The following is a 27,355-nucleotide window of genomic DNA, read 5'->3' on the forward strand; positions in this document are numbered from 1 at the left end:
CATAAACCTTAGTTTTACTTTTGTTGTTATCTCCACCATCTCCACCCAGCCTGCACTCTCTTGTACACGGTTTGTTGCTTTGGATGGTCAACCCCAAATTTAAACTTATCTGCCTTCACTATTTCTCCTCCTTGCAGCTTCACTGTTACTCCTGTCTCCTTCTCATTCACATATGTATTGTGTCTTGCTTCTACTGTCTTTCATTCTTCTCTCCACCGAATATCTCCACCTTTCCAGGCTCTCGTCCACCTGCTCCCTACTCTCACCACAGATCACTCATCTGCAAACATCATAGGTAATTCCTAGGAGACTCCTGTCTGACCTCATCTGTCAGTCTGTCCATAACCACTGTAGCGCTTGCTTCCTCTATACTAATTCTTTGCACATCACTAACTTTCTTCCTTCTCTCCTCCTCTCTCATTTTTATCATTCATCAGCTTCTCGAAGTGCTCCTTCCATCTTCTCAGCACACTCTCTTCACTCCTTAGTACACTTCCATCTCCATCCAATCATCCTAACCAGCTGCACATCCTTTCAGCTCGATCGCTGCCTTTTCTCCTTCCTTAGTGTCCAGGCTCACATTAAACTCATTATATGCCTTTTCCTTTGCCACCACCCCTGTCTACTCCCTTCATCTCATTTTGTCTTTGCTGAGCTCTTCCTTTGAAAACTTTACTGAATTTCCTTGTTCTACCACCAAATCTCCTTGTCCTCTGTCCAAAATACCTTCTAGACACTGAGTGTAGTATAACTTCTGTTAGTATTAGCTTACCAAAAACGCACAGACACACACCCTCAAGACAGTTGCTTTAGCAAGCAAAATAAATTAAAGAAATGCTGTCTCATTTATGCTAGCTGAGCTCCTACCTGCAACACCTGATTGAACCTACACAAAGGACAAGTGCTTGTTTTTGCCAAAATAAAAGCATGTAACTATTCACAGCAGTTGTTTTTCACTAAAAATGGCTACCAGAGTTTCTTACTGGGAAGGTGAACTGCAGCAGATGCCAGCTGTCTGTATTAATTTAAGGATTGAGAGAAGAGGTAGTTGCTGTATGAAGATCAGGTATTACTGAAGCAGCACATTCCCACAATGCTTAGAGGAGGAAGGAGGGTTTACACAAAAGAGGCTGGGATTTGTTTTAAAACACTCCCTCCCTCCCTCATCAGCTCCATTTTTTTCCTTCTTATTTGTGCACTTGTTCCTTCGGAGACATCCTCTCTGTTTGTTGTTTTTAGCGGGCGCTGCTGACAGATAAGATTGATCTCGCTTACCTTTACCTGGAAATAACAGAAAACCTGTCTTCTCGTTCTTTCGGCTTCATTTCAATAGCAGGTAAGATGAAACCGTTCTCGGAGTTAACTATTATTGTTTAGCATATGAGCATCAAGTGGATAGAAGTAGTTAACAAGCATGAAGGGATTGCGTTAGCAAGCTAAATTAGCTTACTAACCCCGTAAAACGCAACGCAGCGTCGCGAACGCAGAAAGTTTTAAGAAGACGTGAGCAGGAAAACTGACTCGACTTGACTGTCTTGAATTTGGTCGCTAAATTAGCATAACTTCAGCTCCGTATGCCAAGTAGTGGGAAAAACAGGAGTCATAAACTTTATAAACAAGGTTGGGATACGTGTTCAGTCACCTGTTGGCGCTCCCTTCTCTCTCGACTCTCCTGGCTTTACACCTGTTTCTGTTCCTTTCGGTGAAAGCAGATTCACTATGACAGGTTCTTCAATAACATACGCACTGAATTAAAGTTACCTTGTCATACCTCACATTCACATTAGAATGTAGTCGGAGTTTAGTTCGAGAGTTTATAATTATCATGTGTAACTATCCTATGAAATTAAGAGTATTCTCTGAACTTTCCTTTTGGGGTGTCAAGTCACTAGCTACGCAGTGACATTAATCCATAACCGTTAAAAACGTACAAAAATAGGGTTATTCCATACGCGGAGTGATATTCATATACAACGTCGAACCAATAAAACGCACAGGAATGGAACGTTTTTCCTTTGGCGGAGTGATACGTAGAGCTCTGCCAGCTGCACATATATTAAAATTAGGACGTGTCGACCAAAATAACATAAAATAAAAATAAGTAAATTTTAATAAGAAATGTATCTGAAATCCATAAATTTAATCATATACAACTGAAAAACCTCAAGTGTCAGCTAAATTACAATTGCTGATAAATCTTGGTGTCCGCTGAAATGTAGGCTAGTCATAAAAGTTTTTAAACCTTGGCTGATTAAAAAAAGAAAACAAAAAAATACAGAGCATTAAGAAGCTAGTTGTATATGTAAGCATATAACTTGTAACAGTAAAAATAAAAACAATGTATGTGTGGTTTTTAAATAATGCCTCTGAAAAATATTTCTGATAGACGTGTTTATGCAGGTCTGAAACCATTAAAACTTTAGATGTAAGTTTGAACTAAGAATTTTAGACAAACCAAACATAATCAGAAAAGGAAAAATCTAAATCTGCTTAACAAAGCTTAACAGTTCTAGTTGGAAGTATAGACTGTATACGAAAGATGGAAGTAGCCATTGCAACGTCATTACACCATTTGTTTTGGTATTCGCAGCCTCAGGTCTAGCGTTTTATTGGCTACCATTTTGGGGGTTTTGAAGCCAGAAGTGGCCATATTTAGATCATATTAAGATCTGAAAGAGTTCAGGTGTAGCAGGAAAATTATAGAAGTGGCATATTAAGTTTATTATCTGAGTAAAATTGAAGCATTTGAAATTGGATTAAATGATAGAAGTCACAAATTTACCCGCAAGTTTAAGTTCACTGAAAGGTTAATCTTTCAAAGTTTTTGTGTACATAAAGCTTAGAGCTGAAGACAATTTTTGCTGGTTTTAAAAGTGAAGATTTGAGAATTTGAAGGACTGGGCTGTAGTTACGTGCTGCAGATAATTAGTGGTATTAAAAGCCCAGAGAGGCAGACAGTAATCACTGACTTTTTAAGGGCTTGTTCAGATTAAGTAGAACAAGATACAAAGCATTAAAATATGTTAAAAACACAACAGCCTTAATAAAAACAGAGTAGTTTGGGCCTGGAAGCAGGGTTCATACGTCATCACTTGACAACCGGATGGATGTCTGTGCAGGATGTGATTATTATTTATTTAGGTTTTAAAGAGGACGTGAAACATTAATCATATAAAGGCAAATTTAGATCATGGAGCCCTGCTCTTGAACACTGACATAGATGTAACACTGTGAAGCTGGATTTAAGAAATAAATACTTAAAGTTTAAGTTTTAAAAACATGTTTATCGCCATTTCTGTCAATATTGAACTACGTCATGTGGTTGGTTGTGACTAATAGACTTAGTTTATGTTGGCTAACTAGTGACAGAATCGGTAACTCAGAGGAAAATAAGGACAATAAGACCATTTTTGATCTGCACCTGGCTGCAACAATGAGTTTTATGTTAAATAACCAAAGTTATACTGTCCACTTTCACTCTGTATTGTTTGGCTAGCTGCACTCAAACTGAAAAATGCAGCTGTTAGCGGCCATGTTTGGGTTTGTAAAGCACTTTTCATGGTTGAATCAGAAGAAAAAATATCCTGGGTATGTTAACGTGCTTTTTAACCCTTTAAGACCTACCATAGAACCAAGTCCGCCAGAGCTTATATTATATTTTTACATGCTGTGGAGCCATTTTTGGGAGCATTTCAAGTTGCTATACATCAATACAACCATTATAGCCCAGATTTTAATAATATGTATTCATTAAGTGCATAGTAATTACATAAATTGCAAAAAAGTGCAATAAACTACAAAAAAATTGAAAATCGTTTTTGATTTTTTAACATATATTTGTAGTTAGAGAAATTTAAGAGTCTTATCCCTCAAAACTGTAAATACAAAAAAGTTGCACAAAATAGTTTCCCACCACAGGAAATTTATTTTGAGTGTCTTCATAGTTTTATTTTTGAAATACACCAATTTTTATACACTGCAGGAAAAATGGAAAATAAATATTATACTGCAAATTTGCAAAAAAGCAGCATATGCATCAAAATAAACTATTTCCAGCAGTGCAATATGAGTCCTAAGAATCCCAGAAACGACACAGAAAGTCATAAAGTCAAAGATAACTTTTAAAAAGAGCAGTATAGGCCCTGAGGCCCTGATCGCAAAAAAGACTACATTTCCGCGAAAATGACGTCACTTCCGGTTTCGGGCAGGTAATGGCGGAAATGCAAAAGTTCGCGCTGACGTCTATTCCAACGTAGGAAGTGTTTTGAACAGCTGATCAGATCGGTAAAGCGTGTTTCTGGAATATTATGTTTTTGTTCCTGCAAGCGCTTTTTATGCAGTTTTTGCAAAGCTTTATGTGGAAGGAAACCGTGACCGAGGACAAGCTGATGGCATCAGATGTAAGTACAACTCCTCCGGTTTCATATGCAAAAAAAATTTTTGCGCTAGCTTACGTGGTTGCAGTGCTACTGGGATTTAAAAATAGTTACGCATAACAGAGCGTTCCCGCTCCGATCGGCTCTAAAGGGTTAAGGGCTTTGTACCGTATCATTAATACATCTTTACGTGATATAAAGCTCACATCATCATGTGTTTATATATCCCAGTATGCACTGTAGGTAGGTAGATAGAGCCAAATATTGATATTATCAAATTAATATCGGCACGATAAGATCAATACTTTGTTTCTATCCTCTACCTTTAGTATGTAGTCCACTGAATTGTGTTAACAAATTATCATTATTATTATTATTATTATTATTATTATTATTATTTAATGAAAATATATACCTCAAATTGTGGAAAGTAAAAAACTGATTTAGTTGTCATGAAAATGTTTTCAAAATTTGCAAACTGATGATTCATCTCATAAATCATGACACACTGCTCTCGCCTACATAAGCTGACTTTATAAGATATAAGTATTGGTATAGGCAGTACTAGCCATTGTATCAGATAACTGCCTAAATTTACAGTATTGCACAACAATGAAAAAAGCTCAGGCGTGTCTGATAGCAAGAGTTGTGTGTTGCCCTGCGATGACGTTTTAGTATCTAAAAAGGGAGCTACTTCAGCAATTTCCGATAAAGCACAGAATTTTGCAAAGTATGTAAGAAATCCACTCCTGATGAAGACTGGAAACAACAAACTTGTTGGGCAAAAACACACCGTACACCGAGGCTACAAAGGAGGCGATACTATCAGCTGGTGATGTGTGGCCTAAATGTAAACAAATGAATCTGCTGAGCATTACAAGCTGCATTCAGCTAGCTGCACTTCATAATGACAGGAAGTGCAAACAGTGGATGATGCGCTTACATGTTGGAAAAGCAGGGCTTTAAGCAGCTGGTTTAAAAGATAAAATAAAATAATAATCCAAGGAAGCGAATATTTTTTCAATCTTATTGTGTGACATCAAGCAGCACATTTTGTCATGTTTACAGCCGTATTCCAAAATGGAATAAATTAAATGGACCTTTTATTGAATTACAGCATCAAGTCTTTTTGAGTGGGATGCTACAAGTTTTTTTTGTGAAGTTTTTCCCATTCTTTTTGGCAGAACCTCTAAAGGTCCATTTTCAGATCTCTCCAGAGATGTTCAGTCTGGGTCAAGTTTGGGTTCTGGCTGGGCGACCCGGGGGTATTTAGAGTGGTCCTGAAGCCACTCCTTACTGGTGCGCCTAACTTTTTTTTCTTAGGTCCGCTAGCCGTAATGCTCCAACAATAAGGTACACTTTTGAGGAAATGAAAGGATTTTAAGTGCGCCTTATAGTCCGAAAAATACGGTACTGAAAAAGTTCTTGTGCTTAAAGTGTTTCACTGAGCTGAAATTTAAACTCAAAATATCTCAAGATGTATAAAATAAAAAGAAAGTCAAAATTAAAAGTGCCTCAAAGGCTTCGAACTGAACATCTCAGTATCTGAACATCTTACCTTGGGCATGGGCATCTGAGAGGTTCTGCCCTTGATTATCTCTGATTGGTTTAGACCAAGATATGGGCATAATGTGTGTCTGTTGTTGACCACACAGAGACATTCAGAGTTGCGGCTGGTCGTACCAACCTAGGATTTTTTTTGGCGGAACATTAGCACATTGGTGGAATGTGCAGGTGTCGCCGTGCACTATTGGATTATCTTGGGAATTCTCTACGTTATTTCCCCTTTCTGCGCATCTATGCAGAGATGCGCGTGACACACAAATCGATCGAACAGCAGCAGCACGGAGTCAGTGCTGCGATGCTTCAGCGGCGTGTTCAGCTACTCTAAGCAGCACCTTCATGATTGGTTTAGGCCACGATATGGGCATAATGTTGTCTGCTGTTGGCCACATAGACTTTCAGAGTTGCGGAGACTGTTTTATATACTGTTGGAAGATGAACAGGTTTTCGTCAAGGACGTCTCTGTATATTGCTACATAAATCTTTCTTTTGAAAAACATCCCCCCCCAACATGATGCTGCCACCACCATGCTTCACTGTAGAGATTGCATAGACCAGGTGACGAGCACTGCCTGGTTTCCTCCGCACATGAATTGAAGGTCAAATTGAATTGACCTACTGTTGCATTGTAATGCTGCTGCTATTTCAGTAGGTTCACACCTAAAATTAGGTATTAGGTGAGTCATCAATGACAGTAGCTCATTGAAGAATAGAAAAGGCCTTTCATTTACTTACACTTATAAATGCTGTGAGCACTGATAATGTTGAGTATTTTTGTTTCTATATCGTCAATCTTATCTTTATCACAGATTTTCTTGAAATATGATGGGATGATTAGCGGCTGTATTGCCCACCAGTCATTTGTACTACAGGTCCCACTACAGGCTCGAGATTTAGTGAAGGAAGGGCACCCGGAGTAAAGTCTATTCAATCAATTATAGTAATCCATCTGTTATAGAAAATAATGGAGCGGCTAAAAGGGCCTTTTGTTGACATTTAAGGGAGCTGCAGATGAGTGTTGGAAAGGCGTTAAAGCAGCATAATCGGTCTACTGTTTTTTTTATATTGTTTTACAGTATATTTAAGTATTAAAAATTGCACATAATATACTTTAAGGTTTCTAAGGTTTATTAATTAGTCTCACACACTTTAATGAATTCAGGTGAACCAATAGCAGCTTGAAATGGTGAGAAAATACAGTAAACGTCTGTAATCTTATAAATTCAGACCACAAATGGAGCTGAAGGCCTTGAGGTTGGTGTAACATTTAAAGGTTTAGCCGTGCTCTGGGTTATCCGGGACTCTAACTCCACAATGCAGACACATGCTCTTGCTCCAGCCTCACATTGAGGACTCAGTAAAGGTCAGATTCACCTCTTCATACTGACAGAAACACATTGGCATGCGATTACAGCACACTGCAGTGGAGTTAAAAACACCCTGTTTCTAGTCAATAAGTAAACTGTGTGTCAAGGCTGCACAAGAGAGCAAGCACTGCAGTATTTCTCTCTCTGATCATATTTTCTACTGTAGTTATGTGTGAAATGTACGTTGTTTGGGTTTTATGAGGGCCAAGAGCAAATGGATCACTGGATTTGTGGCCTCTTCTGGCTCTGAGCTGTGGGTGGCCTTGCTGGGGCTGTCTTGCCAGGAGAAGTCCTCCTGTTGCTATGCTGCTGTAAGTCTGAGTAAAGCTACTCTTCAAACACGTCATTCACCAGTATTTTCCCGTCTCTGTCCTCTGCAGAATACTCGGCAGACTTGCCAGTCTTGTTTTTTGTTTTTATTTCCTTGCAGAGAACGACCTGTATTTCACGCTGCTCTGCTCCCTCTCCGCCCCATGTGGGTGAATCATTTGAGGTGTGGCTTCTGTCTTCAACGAGCTGTTGAATGATACAGCCACTACATGGATAACCATATGCCATGCAGCTTAAAAGCTGGTTTTTAAAGAAAGTGCTGTAACATGATACAGTAAGGCATGATGCTGTCTTTGTATTCTCACTTCGGTTTATTTTGTAACCGTTTTGATTTATGTGGACATCATAAAAGATATCTCGCCCTTATCTGGTCTTGAGTAAATTGAGTAAATACAACTTCAGATGAACAACAACTGATTACATCTTATGTACATCCAATTTATTAATCAAAAAATAAACAAATATGCAGATGCAGTGTGTGATTCAGTTGCTGGTAGAGCCACCTTCAGCAGCAGTAACCTGAAGTAATGGTATCAGCCTCTCACATCGCTGCAGAGGAATTTTGGCCCACTCCTCTTTATAATGTTGCTTCAGTTCATTGAGGTTTGCAGACATTCGTTTATGCACAGCTCTCTTAAAGTTCCACCACAGCATTTCAATAAGGTTGAGCTCTGGATTCTGAAAATAAAACCTAAGAATCAGTGTGACTGACTCTGTCAGTCATTCATGACCCACTTTCAGTCAGGCTTTAGCTGTCCGGTTGTTCAGTCTGACGTCACTAGCCATGTCTGGGTCTAAACTCCGCTGCAGGTCCATATATCAAACGATCACTATGGCATTACTGAGAGTTGAAAAACTGTCTAAAGTCTTTCATCTTTAATAAAATGATCAGCGTTCTGCTCTACCAGGTGTAACAATTGAGTTTAACATCCAGGCATCCATGAAAACGGAATTTATGACATTTAACGGAGTTAGAAGTTAGCAGGGCGTTAGCTCGCTAGCTTCTATCTAAATACAATATAGCATGTCCTGACTGCGGGGTTTTGGAAACAAATTCAAACTTACAGCTCTGCTATCACTTCCAACATAAATGAAGACAGAAAACTAAACAGCAGTGACGTTTGTAGGGTTACTGAAGTTGGGCTAGCTGGTATATAATGATGTGCTACGTGACCGCTAGCGACACAGCTATGTTAGGATAATATAAACAAGCTAACTTTTTTTCCACTCGATAAAAGTTAACGTGAGTGTTCTCGGTGGTCAGGAACAAATGTAATCGCATGGCAGGATGCTGTAAAAGGACCAAACTTCAGCCAGGAGAACAACTGAGATAATCCATCCACAATACGAGGTTAGTCATACTGCTGCATGGGCTGGGCTGTAGCTACATCCTAAGGTTTTAAAAACTGAGCTTAAATAAATGATTAGCGGTAATAAAAGCAGAGGGAGGTCAACAGTGATCACTGACTGTTTTAGGAGCTTTTTGAGATTAAATAGAAGGAAATACAAAACATTAAACATGTTAACAACACAAAAGCCATATTAAACGCAGACTACTTTAGACCCGGAAGTAGGATTCGTCGCGTCATCACTGAACAACCGGGTTGGGCAGATGTCCTCACTCTTTGACACTAAAATACTTTGGTATACATCATGGTGCACTCAGTGACTGCAAGGTGCCCAAATCCTCAGCTCTCTACTGATGTGCTGTGTTTGGTTTTTTGTTTTTTTACAGCCAAACATCTCTGCTGTCCAAAGGACATCTGTTCAGATGCAGTTTTGCAAACCTCAGCTGTGCACTCACTCTCTTGGCATACCTGACAAACAAGCCAAGTGTATTCAGTCTTTTTTTCAATTACTCTGTCATGAACTTTTATGAACTTTAACATTTAACATGCTAACTGAGACTTCCAGAGTCTGAGAGAGAGCTCTTGGATTTTTTTTGCGGTTTCTCTGAGCATTGCACTGTCTGACCTTAAGATTATTATTATTATTCACATTATTACATGTGAATAATCTTTTGCAGTACAGAAAGATGCAGTTCGATTGTTTGGAAATGTCCTTATAGCCTTTCCCAGATTGATGGGCAGCAGCAATTGGTTCTTTAAGATTGCTAGCAAAAACATCTTTTTAGAGGTGCTAACACCTGCTTATTATCAATGAGTTGCTTTTTATTAGCAGACCTACGTCTCGCACTCTTAATTTCTGTGGAAGCAGTAACGGGTTACTGAGTTTTTCCACACAATGCTTCTGTATTTTGACTTTTTGTGAATTAAGTGCAATATGCCCCATTTTGTAGTTCATCCTAGATTGTATTTCCAGATTATTTTTGTTAAATATACTTATCTCCTGATATATAAAATGTTAGAGACAGTCAAAGTAAATAGGTAGGTACACCGCCTTTAACTTCTAACTTGCTTGGCTCATGCTGTAGCTCTGTATCCTAAAGATCACTTCTGGTTCTACAAATAAATAACATGATGGCAGCCAAAAGAATAATGTTGAGGCTCCGAAACTGCTTCTTTGAAGAGTGTGCTGCAAGTATAAGTTTAGATTTCTTCTTGTTTTACCAAAAAAAAAAAAAAGACATAAGTTTGCAGGCGAGAGCTATGTGTGTTTATGAGTTGTGTCATAGTAACGTGTGTGTGTGTGCTTTAGGTGTGTCTGGCTTTGAACAGCTGCTGCCTTTCCTCCTTAAACTGTGGGGTGAAATGATGAAGCTTTGAGCTTGGGTGTGGTGGGAAACCAGTAAAATACAGATCTTTGCTGCTAAAGTTGTGACTGTTTTTGACGTTTACTCCCATCATCATTTTCTTCATTGCGTTGTTCATTCTTTTGTCAGACCTCCAGCAGGCTTTGCTGCTGCTGATTAAACACATGTAGGTGTGTGCAAAGACCAGTAGATTGTTGTCGCTGACACTTAAGCACCCATTAGCATGCGCACACTGCCAGCCAGCAGGCCCCCATATACTTTTTTTCCTCCTTTTGTTTCTGTGCACTAATTTAAGTGTCTTTTCTCTGTTGCACCCCCCTCCCTTCCCCCGCCCCTTGTCTCAGGGAAACGGTGACACGCTTAAGTTGGAAAACAAGCAAGGCAGAAGTGTTAGAAGCAGATGAGTCACTCGGGGTCACAGAAAAGAATATGATAAAAAGTCATTTGAGGGACGAGGAAAAGCTGAGTGTAAAAGGATGTGTCCATAGTCATCTCCCTGCAGAGATGCAGATCTCTGAGTCAGGAGGAAAATGCTGAGCGAAATGACCCTTCAAAGAATAAAAGGAAATGTTGATCTGTGTTTGTGCAAGCAGCTGCTGTACCTGTGTTAATTGAATAAATGACATCACTTGTGCAGCTCCACTTGTCTTGCATAATTTTTTCTTCTTTTAGTTAGCCTGAAAGCTGGTCTGACTTGAGCTGTGTTGTCACAGTTTGCTAAACCAGTTCCCTCTACACAAGACTAGATTAGTTTTGTAACCACTTGTCTGCCAATATTGTTCTTTTTCTTTGGTAGGAAGTCTTTTTGTGTAACTGTCTGAGGACAGAGAGATTTCAGAGCCGAATAATAAAGTTATATTTTACTTTATTTCCCCTAAAATGATAAACTTGTGTTTGAGTTTAAGTTGTGGCTTCACAGATGGCAATAAGCAATCACGCTGTGACCTTCAGCGGTATCATGTTGCCCTGACTACATAAAGTTTCTGTCTAAATTGATATTCTAGTAGTTTGCTTTAATCTCCAGTCACACAGACCTGGAGACCGGTTGATTGGCCGGTTGATTGAGGTTTAATTGCTGTTGCTACGTGAAATTACTGGCCGAGAATTACCACTACATCGAAAGCCTCCTTCCATTGGGTTATCTGCAATGAAGAATAGAGTGAATGGAGTAAATGAAGAATGTTTGCCTTCAGTTGCACACTTCTACTTTGAGGCAGCTCAGAGAGTAGTTGGCGACTGTTTGCAGACAGGAATGAAGTCTTCCAAACAAGTTGTGGGTAACAGCAGCAATCCGCTAGTGACGAAGCAGCAGCAGGGGGACATTTGCGATGTAGCAAATTTGCTAGAGATTCAGTGTTTTAACCACCTGACACTTTAGTCTGTTAGCAGTCCTCATCTTTCTGCTCATGTTTCTCACAGACTGTTTTTTGCTCTCTCACACAGCCCTGGGGAGAGTATTTCTCCCCCAGCCCACAATGGCCTTTCAGCCAACTTCCTCGGTCCACGCATGACTGCCCCCCACCCCACCCAAAAACACCAAAATCAACCCCTCTCTTCTTACAGCAACACAAGCCCCAGGTGTGTACGTCCCCAGGTTTAGTTTTACTCCTGATACAATAAATAGGCTGTTTTCTAGTGAAGAAACTCAAACCTAACCACACATTCCAAGTTGTGTGATGTTTGTGTTATTCTTTGTGACGTTGTTCCTTTGTGGGGGTTTTTTCTTTCTTTTCACTCAGTAGAAATTGACAAATTAGCACAGATGGAGGAGACCGATAGCTGGAGAGATCGGTTGAAGCTCTCCAGTGAGGACTTGACTGATCCCATCAACCTCGAAGGTCAGTCGGTCAAGCACGACCTGGAGCTGCTCACAGCTCCTCACTTCTGTCACAGTCGGAAAATAATGGTGGAAACTTCCTGGGTGAAAATACCTTTTTATAGTCTTTGTTGTTCTTGTCCATAAATATATTTAACACAGTCCAGTGCTGCTTAGTTTTACTCACTTTTAATATTTTTGTATGCAGTTGTATATAAATAAGGAAAAGACCTAAATCTGTTGCTATATAAAGAAAAGTTATTAAAAGCAGATTCAAAAAAACCTGTGTAACCAGCAGTGAATCACTGACACGCACTCATATGACCACAAAGCACAAGCCTTGTTTCATGTAACGTGTGTGTGTGTGTGTGTGTGTGTCATCCAGACTCCCATTATACCCTGCTGCAACTCGAGCTTGAAGCCGATGCCCAGAATTTGGAGGCAGACTCCTGGAGTCTGACTGTGGATCAGAACTACCTAAAGAACCTGAGCAAAGAGGAAATAAAAAGACAAGACATCATCTATGGTACGCTGAGCTATACTGAATCAAGTTGAGGCCTAAATGTTGAATGCTGTTTTGCTCTTTATGGGTATTTTTCTATAACCTGTCAAAATATATCCGCGCATAAATTCCTGTGTTTGTCAGCGTGTCAGAATCTTATGTCAATCACCCATTGAATTGAGAGCTCTTTCTAATGCCTATAATTATGATTACAACAGCGGTGGTGGATTCTCTCTTTACCTCATAGGACCTTTTGCTGAGACACACTTCTGCTGTGATAATAAGTACGATGACATTAGTAATTCTCTTGTCTGCCTTTGAACGCTGCTTTGACCTGCTGACCCTGTCTTTTACGCTGCATTGGGGAAACATTTAGAGTCACAGTGGTTGGTGCTGAGAAAGAAGAATATTTTATCAAGAGTTTTTCTCTTCATGTACTTCCTAGAATTGATCAAGACCGAGGTGCACCTCGTGCACACCTTAAAAATCCTTCTCGGGGTCTTCATGCACGAGCTGAGGCAGTCCCAGCTGATAGAAGAGGATCGGCTGAAGAGGCTCTTCCCGGGCATCGAATCCCTACTCGTCATCCACGAGCACTTCCTCAAATGCCTCAAAATGTGCCGAAACCAGAGTCAGGAGGAAGGAAACCCGATTAACTACCAAATATCACAGATAACAGATGTCCTCATCTCTCAGGTAAGCTGGGAAAGCAGTGCGCCGTATCTGCTTACATGTTTATTATTTACTCATCCTGAGGGTAAAATGCTTTAAGAGTTTTTATGGTAACACAACGCAAAGTGATGCGTTAAGGTCAGCTTCCACAAAATACTTTCAGGAATCTGGAAGCCATTAGAGGTCCAAATGGGGGAAAAAGGTCCTGAAATTGGAGAATAAACAGGTTGTTCAACATCCTGAAGGATCACTTTTCCTGATTGAAATTCCAATTCCAAAAATAAGCCTATCAGAGGAGTGGCTAAACCAACAGTCTGGTTCATTCTTGAAAAAGGAATGCACTGACCAGCTCAGCTACTGAAAAAGGCCCTAACAACCACAGACAGACCTTGATAGTCACAGTAGGAGTGATTATCAAGGTCTACAAACAAGAGAAGGCTTCATGAATGGAGGTAAAAAGGGATTATAACAAGGTAAAAACCACAAGAACAGGAAGGCCAGATTAGACTTTTACTTTAACGAGAGCGTGCACAGTTCTGAAATAGATTTTTTATTTTTTATTTTTGGACAGATGACAGAAGCAGCAGGATGAATTGTGAAGCGCGCAGGGCTCTTCACTCTGCCCAGATTTAGCCCGATTCTGCAAAACTGAATGGCTGTTCACCCAATATTTTCTTAAGGCAAAGAAATAAGATATTCTTCAGTGCGCAAATGAGTCAAATGAGTCTGACCTCAACCCAACAGGGCAGTTTTTCAGTGACTCAAGACAAAACTGAAGGCACAGACCCACAAACAAAGAGCAGTAAATACGTGCAGGAACGATGCAATGCCACTGACGTCATATTCCCACACACACTTTTTTTTCATGCTCCCCATTTATCAACACATTTCCTGAGTGAGAAATGAGAATCCACACAGTGCCACACTGTTATAGGCCCTCAAAGTAGTTTGGGAGTGGGTCAAAAATGCTCAAATGCTCATGTGGGATAAGTAATCTTCTTATATGCCTGATCTCAACTAGCTGTCATCAGTGTGGAGGACTAGCTGCTCTTCTCCCAAATGACAGAGCTCCTCACCCTGTCTTTAAATGAGGTGTCATTTAGAGGAAGCTCAGTTCTGCTGCTCATATTACTCAGTCTTATTCTTTAGGTCAATACCCAAAGGTGAGCCGGAGGTGAGAGCAGGTAGACCTGCTGTCCCTGGAGCCAGGCTGGGAGCTCACTGACCTTGAGCTCACTGGCCTTAACCTGTAGAGCCCGTCTAAGTGCATCCCTCTGTGAGCTGAATTTGTTGTTGGGCAAATCCAGACACCTCTGATGATTTTTACAGTCATTGGTCAGCTGGGAAGCAAGAAGGAAAGCTCGGATCTGAATTTTTCTGTTTCATATTCATTTTTCACACAAGTAGAAATGTTAGTCTTCGTTCTCTAACCTCTGCTTCTGACACAGTGTATGGAAAACTTTTTCCAGTGTAACTCGATGCTAACACAGAGGGTTCATGTTTATTAAAACGCCTACACCTGTTGTTGTTTTCTAGGTAAACTCACAGATCTGTGAAATCTTAACGCAAGTCAGCACATCAGCATATATCAATGTCCTTTTTAAAAAAAAAAATCTCTTATTTCCAGCATCCACACACCAGGAAAATGTTGTTGCGTGAATTCAGCACATCATTGTTAGTATTAACGCCTTCATATCCCTTTTTTTTTTTTTTTCCCCCCCCCTGAATTATTTCAGTTTTCAGGTTCAATAGGAGATCAGATGGTGGCTTATTACGGGATGTTTTGCGGCCATCACTTAGAAGCCGATCGCATCTACAAAGATCTGATCCAGAACAACAAGCGGCTGCAGGCCCTCGACAGAGTAAGAAATCCACACTCGCTGTTCGCATCAAGTCGAAATGATTTCCTTCAAATTTTAGCTGAAGAACAAGAGCAGGTCCGCTTTGTTTATCCTTTGTTTATCCTTGTTTATTCTTATTGTATTCTAATTTTTGCCTCATAACTTTTGCACTGTCCACTTCCTGCTGTGACAAAACAAATTTCCCACGTGTGGGACTAATAAAGGTTATCTTATCTTATCTTAAATTTAGATCAAGTGTTTACAGTATCAGGTCACAGGAACCATTGTGTCAGCTGCGTTCTTTAATACAAATTACTAAGTACGAGTTTTCAGGTACTGCAATGGAACTTTGCTTTTTCAGGCTGTCTTTGAATTCAGCCCCTCTGCAGGTTGATCATTTTCATTCCTATCAAACGATGCGGCATAGATATCCAGTACAATTATTTATTTATTTTTCTCATTGACATCTGATGTATTTTCAGCGTTTTTGACCAGTGTATTTCTTTGTAACCACACAAAGCGGCATGTTTTTTCTTATTCTTCAACATGTTGTGTGTATCACTTTCTCTGTCTTGCTGTCTACTGTCAAACAGTGTTTGAGACTTTCTCTTTAAATGGCAGTCACACATCTGGTACTCTAATGTAATCTCTTGAACAAGCAAATACAGTAACAAATTTGATCAAGTATCTAAAATGTATGAAACTTCTTTGTTTTTATTTTATTTTTTTTATAAATAAGAAAATAGGTCAGCTGCCTCTGGTGCGGAGGTTGGGAATCTCCGACTGCTTACTGTTGGTGACTCAGCGCATCACAAAGTATCCCGTGCTGGTGGAGCGACTCCTACAAAACATCGACGGTAAAATCTCAACAGCCACCTTAACGAGACTTTCAGTGTTTAACTAAGCAACATGTCTACAAGCTGAAATTAGTGAAATCTGCTCACCTTGCTGGCTGCAGGGTTTTAAAAAGAAATAAATGTGGTTGGATCGTTTATTTCTCGCTCTTACAGCCGACACAGACGACCACAGGTCTCTCAGCAAAGCCTTGGAGTGCATCAAAAACACCATCGCCCAGGTGAACGCTCAGGTCAAAGACTATGAGAAAGCCGCTCGTGTGAGAGAGATCGGTTATCGTCTGGATCCAAAATCTGTGGGGCGGCTGAACGGAGGCGAGGTCATCCGCAAGGAGGATCTGATTCAGGGCAACAGGAAGCTGGTGCATGAAGGCGCGGTCACCTGGAAGTCATCTGGTAAACAGAAAGGTGTGTGACGAGCTCTAATGACTGTGGACGTGCGTCTGTGTATGTCTGCGTTTTACTAAATATCCAAAGTAAACAGTGACTGACGGTCCGGTCAGTTTTCCTGAGTCCCGACCTGAAAAGGATAAAAGTTCTCAATGAAAATGTTAGTTTTCAATGTTGATTTGTTGTGATAAATTCTTCATTTTTATTTTTCTTAGTTATACATTTATATGTTATAAATTTCTGTTTTATATTTTGTAGACTGTGCAGAGAGACAATAGTTTATTAAGACATTTTGATCTTCGAGCCGAGCTGCTGAGCTTGTAATGAGATCACAAACCAGCAGGTCTCATGTTAAACAAGCCTGAAACCTGAGCTTTTGGCTTTTTTCCTCATTTTTATTCTTTCCGCTTCTCTTGGTTCAGCATGATATTCGTGTTCATGTATATATAAATAAGATTTAGCCACACAGATTCATTTTCAACTGCAGTCCTCAGCAAGTTGATGGTATTTAAATGAATGAACAAAACCAAATGCACAGAAGCGCATGAAAATTTAAACGCAGGAGCATATGTTAAATAAAACACACATGCATGTAATATATCAAAGATCAAACTTAAACTCAAACAGTCAAAAGGTGTCACAATCAAACACTTTGATCTAGTAATGGCTGTTTTATCTGTGTTCTGTCTTAAGCACATTTAATTATATGTAAACTCAACGTGCTTAAGACGGAACCTGTGCAGGTTTTTACAAGGCCTTGAGCCATTGAGAGCAGCAAAATAAAACAAACCCAAAAAAAACGAACGTAAATGCTCAATATAAGAGGATTGTTTTGAACTGTGAGTCATGCAAAGCTGCTCTGAGCATAATAGAGACTTTAAAGCCTGCTGCTTACAGTTCAGAGTGTGTCCTGCTTTGTGAAACAGTTTTACTTCCTCGTGCTGACAGCAACATCCATTAGTGTCGTATTCGCTTTGTGCGGCTGTTGCCTTTGAGATATTGCCACAGAGTTAAATTCAGCCGGGGGGAGAATTTGTAATAATACAAAGAGCATGTCACATGTCTCAGCCAAGTGTGACGCACATGAAGATTCCCACAGATTTCCACTCGTGTCCATATTTAGACTTATGCTTTACACATAACTTGGACCCGCCTTGTTTTCAAAATGCAGTGGTGACTGTGAAGCGATCAGCAGAGGTCAGACGGTAAACTGAGGTGAGCGTGTGTGTACTCTGGTGTGATTTTTAATGAAACTTTGAGGATTGAGTGCTCAGTGGATTACCACTTTGACTTCTCAGTGCGGCTTTTGTCAAAATCCGAAACAATCCGACAACCGGCAAAACTACTTTTTTGTCATTAAGCGATGATGAGCAGTCCTGTTGAGTCACAGCATTAAGTGCTTGTGTTGTTTTGATGCTGAGCAGCTTTAATCTCCCCCTGCAGACGTCCATGCTGTGCTGCTGTCAGATGTGCTGCTCCTCTTACAAGAGAAAGACCAGAAGTTCGTATTTGCTGCTGTTGTGAGTTCTTCTCAAACGTTAACGGCTGACACCGTTTACACACCATTTACTGTATCATTTATACATAAAAGGTTTCACTGCATTTAATAATAAGATCAGTGTTTATGATTGCGCCTCGTGCAGGATAACAAACCTCCAGTCATCTCCCTTGAAAGACTGATAGTCAGAGAAGTGGCCATGGAGGAGAAGGCTATTTTCCTCATTTGTGCACGCACCGTCGGCTTGCCGGAGATGTATGAGATCCGCATGGGCTCTCGAGAGGAGCGCATCACGTGGGAGGCCATCATACGAGAAGCGTTGGAACGGTAAGACGAGTGCTTCTAGGAAAAACGTTCAAATCGGACGTAGTTTCTGGAAAAAGGAAGCCAGTGCAGTCTTTGGTATGAGGTCATCTCACTAAAATGACCATAGTGTAGTATCAATAGTTCTCTATGTACCCCAGGTCCTCCTTGATGGGTGGACCAGTCTGAACTAAAGTTTGCATCATCAAATGTACAGCAAAAACATTTATTATAAATTTTGATTTTATCATCTGCCTGCGAATGCACCGTTGCGTTCTCTGTTTGCTTCTGTTCACATGTGTCGCATTCAACATATGTCACCATGTGTAAATGTGTAACCAAATTTAGTCTCTGGGACTGAGTTTTGCTCGAGTCACCTCTAAATATTAGAATGAAGATTTAGAAAAGTTGTTGCAGGCTCAGTATCAATGTGTTCAATTAAAGATCAATTCTACTTTGGTTATTGGAGTCACACAGGGAAGCTTATCCAGGGGAAGCTCATTGGCTAATGATTAGTGTTGGGATTAAATAATTTGCAGTGCCTTAATAATGCTATGCTTTTTATTAATAAGTGCTATAAAGTTGTATAGTATAGTATTAAGTGGACACAGCCCTGAAAAATAAAAGCATTAGACCATGTGTCCTTGGGGATTCACCCTTCGCTCCACCCATCGATCCTTTCTGGCTTCCTTCCAGTTAGCAAGTTAGTCAGTATAAATGTTACATTTCATTCAGAATTTGGTAACATCACTGATTAAATAGCCTCCTAAGGGAGATGTTTTGGGCGGGTCCTTCCAGGAGATCAGGATGGAATCATTGCTGGAGACAGTGATTCAGTTTAATTCACTTTTATTTATATATAGCTCCAAATTACAACTGTCACCTAAAGGCGCTTTATAGCGTAAATACCCTACAGTAATACACAGAACACCCCAACAATCACACAATCCCCTTTGAGATGGCTCTTGGCGGCTGTGGGAAGAAAAGAAACCCTAACAGGAAGAAATCTCCAGTTTCTCCAGGGAGAAGTTGATCTCTGTTTAGACTGACCCTGACCAGGATAAGGTATAGATGGATTTTATTTGATGCATTTTATTTCTAAATAAAACAAATTCCTTTTCTTAAATCATGGTGAGTGAAAGCCTTCCTATTAAATTAAAAACAAGTCAATTATTTAAATTGTTTTTAAATCTGGCCATTGGTTAACATCTCCCTGATCAAAGTGTGATGTCTCTTTACTAAAGACTTGAACGTTAAAGCATTAAAGCAGCCAACAGCCAGCTTTTGTTGTCTTTGTGAGATCATACCCATTTATTTCTTAGTGTTTATATTTATTTTACAGATTATTTCTTATTGACACTTGTGCATGTGTTAAAGTGGCACGTTTCACGTCATATTCTCGTCCCTGTACAAATAAAAATGTATAAATTCTAATTAAAAATGATACATAAAAGTGGATACTGAGTAGGTTGTCTGTGTTTTTCAGTCATCAGCAAGAGGTGCAGTACAATGAAATGATCACTACTCTGCAAAGGTTTCAAGGTAAGCCGGCCGAGAACATCGGCCACTTTTGTGCTCGGCAAATCCTCCGGTGTGACATTTTTGCAGTAATTAATTTGAGGGAAACTTTACCTGATTTTACGGCATACATCTTCATAAAGGAAAGGGATTTAAAAGATTTAAAAATTGCATTTTTGGAAATTGTTTTGGAGATTTGCCAGTTTTTAACTGATTTTGGGTTTGTGCTCACCCACCTTCTTTACTTAAGATTTTTTTTTTTTTTTTTTAAATGCATTTTCAACCTTTCCCAGCCGGAAGATCAAAGAGTGTGGAAAACGACCTTCTTCCTTTCTCTTCTTGTTATAATGTTAGGTGTACAAAGCGAGAGTCACTGTGTGCTAAGCAGTGTTGGGCAAGTTACTTCTTCAAAAAAGTAACTGAGTTACAATATTCTAAAAGTAATTAATTACTTGAAAAGTAACTATTGCGTTACTTTAAAAAGAAAAAAGAAAAAAAAAACGTTTAACCCTCTGGGTATAATTGACCATTTTTAACTACTTTTGATGTTTCCTCTACATTTCACCTTTAAAATCGATTTACTTTGCCGTGTTTGGTATCATTGTTTTCAGCACAACCTCACGTGTCTGAATTTACAGTTATGTTTTCATTTTGACATACTGTATTAACACAATTGATCTAAAATCAGACAAAAAACATAAAATCGGAGTAGAAAAAGTTATATTTTTTTTACTGTAACAACCACAAACATGTTTAATGAATCATATTTCATAACTTTAAATGCAAATATAAATTGTCAATTTTAAAGTTAAAGTTTTGCAAATAAAGTTATTTGCATCCATTTACCTTTTTACCTCGATTTTTTAAATAACCATTTCAAACCATTTCATTTATCTCCAATCTACCATTCCTCTCAAAAATTCTTGAAAAAATAGTTGCTTCACAAGTCCATCTACACCTAACTGATAATAACCTTTACGAACAGTTCCAGTCTGGCTTCCGTCCTCTGCATAGCACCGAAACTGCTCTTATAAAAATAACAAATGACCTTCTTATGGCAGCTGATTCTGGTCTCCTCTCCATCCTTATTCTCCTTGATCTGAGTGCAGCCTTTAACACCATCTCTCATCCCATTCTTCTTAGCAGATTAGCTTCTATTGGTCTCTCTCATACTCCACTAGCCTGGTTTAAATCATACCTGTCTGACCGCACTCAGTTCATTCAATTAAAATCCTTCACTTCTCAGCCTTCTCCTCTATCTACTGGGGTGCCCCAGGGATCTGTCCTCGGGCCCCTTCTTTTCATCATTTACCTTCTTCCACTCGGACATATTTTTCGTAAATATAATATTCAGTTCCACTGCTATGCCGATGACACCCAGCTTTACCTCTCTACCAAACCCGATTCTACTCTTCCTCCATCCTCCCTTATCCTCTGCTTAGCTGAACTCAATTCCTGGTTCTCCTCCAACTTCCTTAAACTCAACAGCAATAAATCAGAACTTCTCCTGGTCGGCACTAAACGACTGCTATCCAGAATTAACAATTTCTCTCTCACCATCAATAACTCACTGGTCCCTATCTCTCCCTCTGTGAAAAGCTTGGGTGTCATTCTTGATAGCACATTATCCTTTAATTCACATATCAATAATGTCACACGTGCAGCATATTTCCAACTCCGTAATATCAATCGCCTCCGCCCTTTCCTCACTCCTCATGCCACTGCCATTCTCGTCCATAATCTTGTTATCTCTCGAATTGACTACTGTAACTCACTATTATTTGGCCTTACACAAAAATCTATTAACAAGCTCCAACGTGTCCAGAACTCTGCTGCCCGTATTATTACTAGGACTTCCTCTACCCACCACATCTCCCCAATCCTGAAGCAGCTTCACTGGCTCCCGGTTAAATTTCGCATCCATTTTAAAATAATCCTCTATACATTTAAGGCTATTCATTCTCTCTCTCCACCATACCTCTCCGATTTAGTACAGATGAACTTCCCATCCCGGTGCCTCAGATCTTCATCTTCTCTTTCTCTCTCTGTTCCTTCCGCTCGTCTGATTACAATGGGGGGGCAGGGCTTTTAGTTCCTGACCTCAGAAATATTAGTTCATTCCCTCTTTTTAAGTCCACCCTCAAAACTCATCTGTTTAAAATTGCTTATGTTTAAACCTCTGTATGCTCTAACTTTTATCTGTTATTCTTATTATTGTGTATATTTCCAGTTTCTGTGTTTTTATCTGTTGTACAGTGTCCTTGGGTGCTTTGAAAGGCGCTATTTTTAAATAAAATGTATTATTATTATTTATTATTAAACTATTTACAGAACAATCAGCTGTTCTGCATTCAATAAGACACACACACACACAAATTATTTGTGCCACTCCAAAAAAATTATTTCTGTCCACTATAAAGGAGAACATCACAGCCTGATACCTGCAGGTCTGACAGCAGCAGGAGTATCACTCCTGTTTCTACCTGGAGACAGCAGTCGCCTCATTGTTCTGACACACAACACAAAACTATCCACAACACTACACACTAACTACACAAGACAACACATTAACTACACACTCCAAACAAGCTAAACGTCACAAATCTCTCACATCTCAAAACTCGCTCTCTCTTTTTCTGCTCTCGCCCTCTCACTCCTGAAACTTCCCCTGTGGGTTTTTTTTTTTTTTTGGTCATAAGCAGAGAGTGCTTGCTAGCGTGACGAAACTATTGAGGAAAAAACGCCGCGTATATATTGTTTATCATGACTCTGGTTTTACGTGGCCTATCAACACAATTTAAAAACTGGTATCTATCAACTTGTTGCTTTGTCTTTAAGTGGTCAAACACCAGCACTCATGCGATCGTTTTGCCCTCTTAGCTCCAGGTGTTGTGCTAGACAGTGATCGTGATTACCGTCCGCGGGAGCGCGCGCAGCTGCTTAAAGCTGTAGCGTCCAGATTACTTACGTAGGCAGATACTTCCGTGCAACTGATATAAGATGCCGTAAGCTGAACACAGCTTCAACCGTCTGTTTGTTGAAAAATAGTAACGGACCGCGTTTTCTTGTTAGTAACTGTAACGGCGTTGTAACGATAGGAATAGTAATTGGATTACTCGTTACTGAAAAAAGTAACGCCGTTATTCCCATCGCTGGTGCTAAGTCTATTTTTCTCTGAATAAAAGATTTCCACTGATTTATTTATTTATTTATTTTCATGGCGCAAAAAAAGTGCTTTTGTTGTGTTCTGCTGCTCTTTAGTTCATCTTAAGGAGAGGGACGACCGCATAAAGGAAAGTCTGACAGAGAAGCAGCAGCTCTTTGCTGCTCTCTATAAACATGTGACTGGACAGGAAACCCCCTGTGATGGACTGCATCTCGTAGGAAGCGCCAACGACCTCCAGCAGCGGGAGATGCTGTTGAACACAGCCATCGACGAAGGTGAGGGAGCGACTGAGATGGAGGTGGACTCAGTTTTGTTGTAGTTTCCGGTTGTTTTGTGTGATGTTGCTGGAAAACAGCCGCGTTTTTAAGGTAGAAGACGTATGCTGAAGGAAAAGTGAAATTCACGTCTCACACTGTTGAATCATGAGTCAGCATCTTATCTTTTAAGGAAGAGATTAAAGAATTGTTTCTTTTTCTTTTGTCAGTGGAAATCCTGCAGAACCTGCTTGCCTTGAAGACAAGCAACACAAACGCTCCCGTGGATGAGAGTAACGCACGGGGAGGAGTGGCAGATAGTAAATCTGCAGCTAGCACTTGGAAATGTAAGACTGATGTGCTGTCCTGCTTTGTGTGTGGCTCTTATAGGACACATGTATACTAAAGTAACACAGCTAATGCAGAATCAAAGCTGTGACATGTTTAACTTGTGGTGACATCAGTGAATGGAAAGCTGCCTTGTAATTTTCTCAGTTACCTGATGGAGGTATCGGTGGAAGTGTGTGGTGCCCTCTTTAATCTGTCGGCTCCCTGCTACATAGTTTTTGATTGTACCGATTAGAGCTGATGTGAGCATGACACAACTGGTCTCACATCCAAAGATCGGCAATACGCTTCTTTCAAACGTACCACAACCACTACCCATGATCTGCTAAAAACAAAGACATCCAAAACCTGCAGCGACATCGAATATGAATGATGAGAGGATTTGTTTTTCTCAGATGGCGAAGAAGCTGATGACCTTGAAAATTTCAGTCCCCCGACTATGAGCCACAGCTTTAGTGACCAGCTGCAGCAGCACCACTCCTCCGAAGGCCCAGAACAGTCTGTGAGTGATGTGAGACAATGTGAGAACCTGACGTCCATCCTGTGGTGAAACATGAACATTTACACCATTTGTGCTTTTTCTTTTTTTACTTCCAGGCTGATGAAGAACCCCACGATGCCTCGCTGCTACATTTAACCGAGGCTGAGGTCAAAATCTCATATCTATCGTCTTAGTTACTGCAATCGTTTCCTCTGTTTTATTCATGAATAAATGTTACTTTTTTGCCCCCCCTCTTTTTTTTTTTTCTCTTTACAGGTTTATGACAGGGTGATAATGCTCGGGCAGATGCTCTATAGCTTAAAAGTAAAGCAGCTTATCTTAAATTCGGATGTTTCTCTATTTGGTATCAGCCGGCTAAATTAAACTTTCCATCGTGCAGGCAATCGTTGCTCAACAGGACAGCCAGAACGCGCTGCAGCACACTTTCCAGTCACAGAACCAGCGGGCTGCTACCTTCAGCAACGCTTTGTATGAGTACGAGAAGCAGCGCAGCTTGGAAAAGCAGAGGGAGGAACTCAACAGCTTGAGCAAGCAGCAGGCGCAGCTTCGAGAGGAGCAGCAGCACTGGGAGAAGGAGAAGGAGCGGCTCAGGCGCCAGATGGAGGTTCAGGAGGCTCAGCTGAAGCAGAAGGAGGAGGAGTGCAGGAAGTTTGAGGAGAAGCTCAGCGAGGAGAAGACCGAACTCGACGTGCTGAAAAAAGAATACCAGCAGGACCTGGAGAGACTGAGGGAGACCACAAGATCACTGGAAAAACAAAAGGAGCGGCTGGAACAAGACAAGGATCGCTTAGATAAATTTAAGAAGAAGTTCATGCCAAGCTACGACGATCCCACACAGGTGAGGAATGGGATTGGAATTAGATGAATGCAACATTTATCACCATTAACGGTGTGATTGTGTATTCATGTGGCCATTTTTTTGTGTCCACTGAGCTAAACAAAAGGAAATACAATCTCCAAGTACGATCTAGTGAGGAAACATTACACCAAGGCAAATTCAAATGTGAAAGAAAATTTAAATTGCGTATTTATTTTTTTTTCCCTCCGAAGTGTTTGATGTACTCGTCATTCAGGGGAAGCACAGTGAACGGAGGCACTCTGACCTCAACGCTACAACTCTACACAAAACCGTTCGATTCTCTGGAAATCCCCCCAAAAGTTCCACCGCGCAGGGAGAGCATCTGCATACACCCGGCCAAACCCAGTCTGCTCCCCAACCTGGTCAGCACCACCAACCAGGCGCTCAAACCTGTACCCGTGCAGCAGAAGATCCCCACAAAACTGGCCAAGGAGAAGGACAAAGTCTCCAAGAAGAAAACCCACAAGAGGGCCCAGAGCGCAGGTCAGGAAATAGGTTAACGTTTAAAACCTGAAGTTTGAAAAATATTTATCAACACTTAATCTGAAGCCAGCTGTTACACCACATGGCTGTGAACTGAAACCATTTCTCACTGTGTTTCTAATTCCAGCCTCTATAGACCTGAGCGAGGTGGCGCCCATCCAGGTGACGGTGAAAGAAGGAGGAAGTCTGAGGTTCCAGAGAAAAACCAGTCCTCAGAGGATCATAAATACAGGTACGACCGGAGAAAAATGTAAAAAATGTTTTTACTTGGTTGGCTAAGAAATAAGTAAAATAGATCTCAGTATGTGCTAAACGTGCACAGTCATGGCTGGGAAAAGCTGCAGGAGACACAATGAGCAAATCAGACTCGAATCCCAGAGAGTATAAACAAGTTTTAAGTTTAGATTTAAAAGACTGGATGGAGGGAGCAGATTTGACTCTTCAGTATTTCACTTGTCAGTATTTTTTTAACTAGAATTATTGTGACTGTGTGCACGGAACTTGTGAACTCGTTGCCTTTGAAATGTGACTGAGACCAGGTCTACGACCGCTAGCAGTCAGTTGCCATCTTCCAAGCAACCTTTTTTTTGTGTTAACACGGCAGTAAAATTGCAATAAGACAGGAGACATGTTCATTTTGTGTGTGTGCTCAGTTTGGCAGTTACTCCTGTAACTTCTGTAATCTGGTTGTGATGCGAATAACTGTGAAGAATCAGCCATCCACATCACATTAAGTAGTTGTATTCAGAGTCCAGCCAAAAGCGCAAAACTTCCTCCACAAATAGTGATGTAGTTCCTGCAGGACAGCAGTTTACCTGCAATATGATGTGGGCCACCTTGCATTTATACAGAAATGGATCCAGAGTAAAAGCAACGAGTGGCAACGCCCGTGATCGTATTTGTAGTGTTCATCCTTAGTTCACGAATGACTGAGCAGCACCCTCTTGTGGAGAGTTTGTACCTTTTCAGTTTGGTGGCACAGAACGGACGTGACTGAGGTCCTAATAATGAGATCCTGCTCTCATGTCTCATAAACAGGAGGGACATAAAATTAGAAATGTGGTCATTGCAGTGGGTTGCACTGCTACACCTGTACAAACTGCCGCCTCAGTGATAAACACCACTGAATTTGAGCTTTTATTTCCCTGGAGTGCTGGATTTGTCTTCTTTCTTCCTTCAGATACTTTCAGTCCTCCAGCATTTGTCCAGAACGTGAAGACGCCTCAGAACCTCAACAGACGGAGGAGCAGCGACACTACTCCACCAGCTCCACCTCCTTTCCCCAAGGACATTGCCAAACAGAAAAAAGAGAAGGAAATCTTTCTTTAACCCTAAACTTCAGACCATCGGGCGAGTCTGGAATTATAGACGGAGTGTGTGTGTGTGTGTGTGTGTGTGTGAGAGAAGAAATAATTGTAAACAAAGCAGATGTTTGATGAATGTATACACCGTCCTGCTAGAGCATGTTGAAAGAGTGAAGACGTTTGGCCACGTTTGTACATTTGAGAAAGATCTTGGCCAAAAAAAGGTGTTCTTTTTTTTTTTTTAGTCATTTTTGTTTTAAAGTATGATCTGTAGCCACGTAGCACTCGTGTCTTAAGCTCTTGCTTTTATATAGTCAACGATGGTGTGTGAGTAAGTGAGCAGTACATCTGACAGATTTACCTATTTAAAACTGAACTGTAAAGCATTTTATTTTACTTTTGTTTGAGTGAATCAGATATCAATGATTTTAAATTTTTTCTTTTTTTTTTAACCTGCTGAGCATGTGTACAAATTTAAAGTGTGTGTGGAAGTAGTGTGAGCGCATCGTTAAATGAACATGAACAAAGGCTCAGCAGATTGCATCCACAACACTTACAACTCTATTAAAATAATGTTCTGGGGATGTGAAATATTTAACCTCATGTGCCTAATTTTCTCTGGTAGAAACACTCTCGCTCCTCTTTGTTCCATGTAAAATATTTGACATGTCGTGGAATAAAATCAGGCTGATTTTA

The 27,355-nt window shown here is 40.3% G+C and overlaps 1 protein-coding gene across 2 annotated transcripts; it reads left to right on the plus strand.

Annotated features, from left to right (window-relative positions):
• Positions 1-1,047: 1,047 nt before the first annotated feature.
• On the plus strand, positions 1,048-27,355 carry arhgef18a (rho/rac guanine nucleotide exchange factor (GEF) 18a). 2 transcript variants are annotated; one of them, XM_085254901.1, is made up of 21 exons: positions 1,048-1,066; positions 1,240-1,336; positions 11,793-11,927; positions 12,092-12,187; positions 12,551-12,691; positions 13,113-13,363; positions 15,076-15,201; positions 15,920-16,037; positions 16,191-16,442; positions 17,868-17,944; positions 18,068-18,249; positions 19,712-19,767; positions 23,005-23,184; positions 23,394-23,510; positions 23,907-24,013; positions 24,109-24,159; positions 24,269-24,316; positions 24,393-24,851; positions 25,064-25,355; positions 25,483-25,587; positions 26,536-27,355. In XM_085254901.1, the coding sequence occupies exons 4-21, from the start codon at positions 12,112-12,114 to the stop codon at positions 26,682-26,684; spliced, it is 2,787 nt and encodes a 928-aa protein (XP_085111027.1). In that variant the 5' UTR covers positions 1,048-1,066; positions 1,240-1,336; positions 11,793-11,927; positions 12,092-12,111; the 3' UTR covers positions 26,685-27,355. The 2 variants fall into 2 exon arrangements, with proteins under 2 accessions (XP_085111027.1, XP_085111026.1); XM_085254900.1 differs by lacking the exon at positions 1,048-1,066 and having other exon boundaries at positions 1,163-1,336; positions 12,089-12,187.

Source organism: Mchenga conophoros, linkage group LG18 (genome assembly GCF_057382185.1).
Source record: "Mchenga conophoros isolate Kocher_MC1m ecotype Shallow Benthic linkage group LG18, M_conophoros_male_GT1.1, whole genome shotgun sequence".
NCBI lineage: Eukaryota > Metazoa > Chordata > Actinopteri > Cichliformes > Cichlidae > Mchenga > Mchenga conophoros.